Consider the following 5,000-nt stretch of genomic DNA (forward strand, 5'->3'; position numbering starts at 1 on the left):
CCTCCTCCTCCTCCTCCTCCTCCTCCTCCTCCAAAGCAAATAGGCCAGAAAGACAGACAAGCAAATATTTAACACCCCCAAATGTGAGGAAGAGACACTCCTTCAGGCCCTTGGTGTGTCCTGCAGGAGGGGGAAGGACACTAGGACATTCCCTCACTGGCTGGTGCAAGGTCGCTGGCTGGACCTACACCTCGGGCCATTTAAAAAAGGAACCAGGAAGAGAGGAGGGCATAGTTTGGGGGTTGGGCGGCAGGTGGGCGGCCTTGGGTGGGTGGTGCAGGGTGGCAGGCGAGGGAAACGGTAACAGGTATAAGGGAGATGAGGGGCAGGAGGGAAGGGGGGCAGTGAGGGGCTAGGAGAGAGAGGAGGGAGTTAAGGAACGGTAAGAGGTAAGGTGTGGAGGAAGAACATGAAAGAGGAGGGAGAGGAGAGAGAAGAGAGAAGGGAGAGGTTAGGATGGTGTAGAGCTGGAGGAGGAGGTAAAGGAGGAGACAAGTAGAGAAGGAGGATGTCTTATAAAACAAAATCCTTTATAAAACTCTGTGATGATGTGTGAATTCTGCCTCAAGACAGGATCTTCCAGACACCGCGGCGTGCTAGGCAAGGTGTGGGCGTGGCGGGGGGGATGGGGGGTGGCGTGGCGTTGGTAACTTGTAAGGGGCGCGTGTGTAGGGGCGGCCGGCAGGTGTGTATGTGTGGGGTGCAGGGACAGGGATGAGGGAAGAGGGGAGAGGGGTGAGGGAAAGTGGAGATTAGTGTTTATATACATCACTATAACATTTTTTTGATGTTTCTCTTCTGGGAATAAGAAACACACACACACACACACACACACACACACACACACACACACACACACACACACACACACACACACACACACACACACACACACAGGGCCGTGGTTGGTAACGCCAGGGAAGGCAGGTCAGGTCAGGTCAGCGTCCCTGGGAACACTCGGTAAAGCTGAGGCCCCGCTGCTGCCGTGGGCGGGAGGGGGCTGAGGGAGGGGTGGGACAGGGTTACTCTGCTATAACGGCGCCGTCGTCAGCAGGCTGGGTTTCCCTCAGGCTGGGGTGTGCCTTGGCGTTGGTGAAGGGCACGCGGGAGAAGATGGGCGCTGTGGACTGCACGATGCCAGCAGGGGCGGGGGGACCTCCGTCATCAGCGCCTCTCAGGGTGAACACGCCCGCCACCTCCGTCGGGAAGTGACCCACCCTCACGTAGGTGGGCCGCTCCTCCACCTTGGTGTCCTCATCCTCGTCGTCGTCGTCGTCCACGACTTGTGGGCGTGAGTGGGCGTATGTGATAGGTGGCAGGGCGGGGTACACGAGGGCGGGTGGTCGGTACCGGGTGTCGTAGGGGATGACGGGAGCATAGGGCACCCTAAGGTGCATGGCGGGCATGAAGTAATGGTAGGGCAGCAGGCCGAAGGGTCTCTGCATCAGCTGCACGTTGTGGATGGTGGGTCTCTGGAGGGCCAGCAGGTGTGAGGGCGCCGCCTGGGCGTCCCTGATGGCCAGAAGGGGCGAGGGAGGGGCGGCCACGGGCGCGAAGGGGAGACGGGCATGCGTGGGGACGGGTCCGCGCGGGGTCATGGCGGTGGCGGTGGCCTGGGCCACCTCCTCGGGCGTGCCGAACATCTCCGCCGCCCACGAAGGGAAGGCGTACACCACCAGCGGGTCTGGCTCCGGGCTGGCCTCCCCTGCCACGCCCAGCCACAGCCCGCCAGCTGACACTGCACTCACCACAACCTGTGGGAAGACACCACACCACAGTCACACCTCACCTCTGCCACATCCCTCCCTCCATATCCCTACTTCCACATCCCTCCCTCCATATCCCTCCCTCCACATCCCTCACACTACATCCCTCCCTCCACATCCCTTACACCACTTCCCTCCCTCCACATGCTTTCCTCCACATCCCTCACAGCACATCCCTCACACCATATGCCTCGATCTTTATCTCGTCTCTCCATCCTACGACAACCACGCGTCCTACACATTCCCTCCTACCGTACCACTCCTTCCTTCCTTCCCTCCTTCCCTTCCTCCCTCCCTCCTTCCCTCCAGCCATGTCTCTCCACCTCCGTCAAGCCTACCTCAGTGATGCACCCTGAGTAAGTGCCACATCCACCCAACACACACACCACACCAATCACAGCCTTGCCACCACCACACCACCACACCACACCACACCACACCACACCAACCACAGCCTTGCCACCACCACACCACACCACACCACACCAACCACAGCCTTGCCACCACCACACCACACACACCACACCACACCAACCACAGCCTTGCCACCACCACACCACCACACCACACCACACCACACCACACCAACCACAGCCTTGCCACCACCACACCACACCACACCACACCAACCACAGCCTTGCCACCACCACACTACACCACACCACACCACACCACACCACACCAACCACAGCCTTGCCACCACCACACCACACCACACCACACCTCACCACACCACACCACACCACACCAACCACAGCCTTGCCACCACCACACCACACCACACCACACCACACCAACCACAGCCTTGCCACCACCACACCACACCACTACACCACACCACACCACACCACACCACACCAACCACAGCCTTGCCACCACCACACCACACCACACCATACCACACAAACCACAGCCTTGCCACCACCACACCACACCACACCACACCATACCACACCACACCACACCACACCACACCAACCACAGCCTTGCCACCACCACACCACACCACACCACACCACACCACACCAACCACAGCCTTGCCACCACCACACCACACCACACCACACCACACCAACCACAGCCTTGTCACCACCACACCACACCACACCACACCACACCACACCACACCACACCAACCACAGCCTTGCCACCACCACACCACACCACACCACACCACACCACACCAACCACAGCCTTGTCATCACCACACCACACCACCACACCACACCAACCACAGCCTTGTCACCACCACACCACATCACCACACCACCACAGTGCATCAAACCACACCACGTTACTACCATTACCACCACCACCATCACCATCACTATCACCATCACCACCGCACCACCACACCAGCACTACAAACCAGAACCTCTACCACCACACCACTACATACACCACCGTCACCACTATACCACCACACCACACCAACACCACCCCCACCACACATTTGTCTTACTAAAGTCACCCTCACACCAATGTTCATTAAGATTTGGTGGTGTTAGTTGGAAAAAAAATACCAGGGAATGTGTTGCGAAGTGTGTGTGTGTGTGTGTGTGTGTGTGTGTGTGTGTGTGTTAGAGAAATAACTTGTGTAAGGTTTTGTTATGATTTATTACTATTATTATTATTATTATTGTTATTATTATTATTATTATTATTATTATTATTATTATTATTATTATTATTATTATTATGGCAGTGGTGAAAATTTTGATTGTTGTTGTTGTCGTTGTCTTCTGGTTTCGTAGTAGTGGTTGTAGCTGTAGTTTTAGTTGTATTAGTAGCTGTTGCTGTTGTTGTTATTGTTGTTGTAACATGACGAGGAAGCAGATACTGATGACGCAAGCCTCTCCACGCGGTCACTCCTCTCCTCCTCCTCCTCCTCCTCCTCCTCCTCCTCCTCCTCCTCCTCCTCCTCCTCCACCACCTCCTCCTCACAGCACTCACAGCAAACCACCACATATCTTCTTCTTCCACCTGGGCACCTGTACTGGAGGAAGAGGAGGCAACGCCACCACTTATATACCTGTCCTTCCTCCTCCTCCTCCTCCTACTTCTCCTCCTCCTCCTCCTCACACTGCTCCACCTCTCCCCCTTCCTCCTCTGCCTTCCCTCCTCCCCCTCCTTCCTCTCCTTCATCTCTACCTCCTCTGTCACTACCCCCTCCCTTCTCCTCCTCCTCCTCCTCCTCCTCCTCCTCCTCCTCCTTCCCACACTTCTCACCAGATAGAAGACACACACACACACACACACACACACACACACACACACACACACACACACACACACACACACACACACACACACACACACACACGTCTTCTTGCTCTCAGATTTTACAATATTCACGTAATTTCTTTTTTCTTTGATCCTTCCCAAATTTGCAGGATCAAGATCGAAGGTTTTGAAGTGTCTCAGTGTTTCAAGTTCAGTGTTTTTTTCAGAAGTAATTTGTTTGTTCCTGGATTTTTTTGTTATTTATTTCATAATCCTAAAAAAAATCCTGATTATTAAGTTTAAGTTCTTGAAATTCACAAGTTGTTTAAATCTACGTTCTTAAAATCTAAGTTCTTTAAATCCAAGTTCTTTACATCCAAGTTGTTTAAATCCGAGTTCTTTAAATCCAAGTTCCTTTAATCCAAGTTCTTTAAATCCAATCTTTTTAAATCCAAATTCTTTAAATCCAAGTTCTATAAATCCAGACTCTTTAATTCCAAGTTCTGTCCTTAGTGGTCACGCGGATTAAGGCGCCGCTTTCTGCCACGATGGTGGTAGAATGCGGGGCATCGATTCGAACCCCACTAATGACATTTAGCGGCTATATGGCCTTTGTTGCCTAGCAGCAGGACAAATTACTTCACTGGATGGGGGCTCCCTTGTGATAACTTAATTTCAGGATTATTTAATCCTTAAAATCTTTAATTCCAAGTTTTTTTTTTAGATCCAGGTTCTTTAAATCCAGGCTCCTTAAATCCAAGTTCTTTAATTCTCAAGATTCTTTAAATCTCGAGGGTTTTAGATCTCGAGGTTCTTTAAATCCAAGTTCTTTAAATTCAAGTTCTTTTAATGTAAGTTTTTTAAATCGAAGTTCTTTAAATCCAAGTTCTTTAAATCCAAGTTCTGTAAATACAAGTTCTTTAAATCAAAGTTCTTTAAATCCAAGCTCTTGAAATCCAAGTTCTTGAAATCCAAGTTCTTGAAATCCAAGTTTTTTCTCCAAGTTCTTAA

The 5,000-nt window shown here is 52.2% G+C and overlaps 1 protein-coding gene across 1 annotated transcript in view; it reads right to left on the bottom strand.

The window, feature by feature from the left end:
• Positions 1-5,000, bottom strand: part of LOC123512538 — a 10,726-nt gene that overhangs the window by 714 nt on the left and 5,012 nt on the right. Inside the window, exons 2-3 of the mRNA XM_045268964.1 lie at positions 3,720-3,762; positions 1-1,754 (exon numbers count right to left, since the gene is read on the bottom strand). The exon at positions 1-1,754 is cut by the window's left edge and continues 714 nt beyond it. Of these exons, the coding sequence (XP_045124899.1) occupies positions 1,023-1,754; positions 3,720-3,762 (775 nt within the window). The 3' untranslated portion in view covers positions 1-1,022. The remainder of the gene's footprint in view (positions 1,755-3,719; positions 3,763-5,000) is intronic.

Source organism: Portunus trituberculatus, chromosome 34, assembly GCF_017591435.1.
Source record: "Portunus trituberculatus isolate SZX2019 chromosome 34, ASM1759143v1, whole genome shotgun sequence".
NCBI lineage: Eukaryota > Metazoa > Arthropoda > Malacostraca > Decapoda > Portunidae > Portunus > Portunus trituberculatus.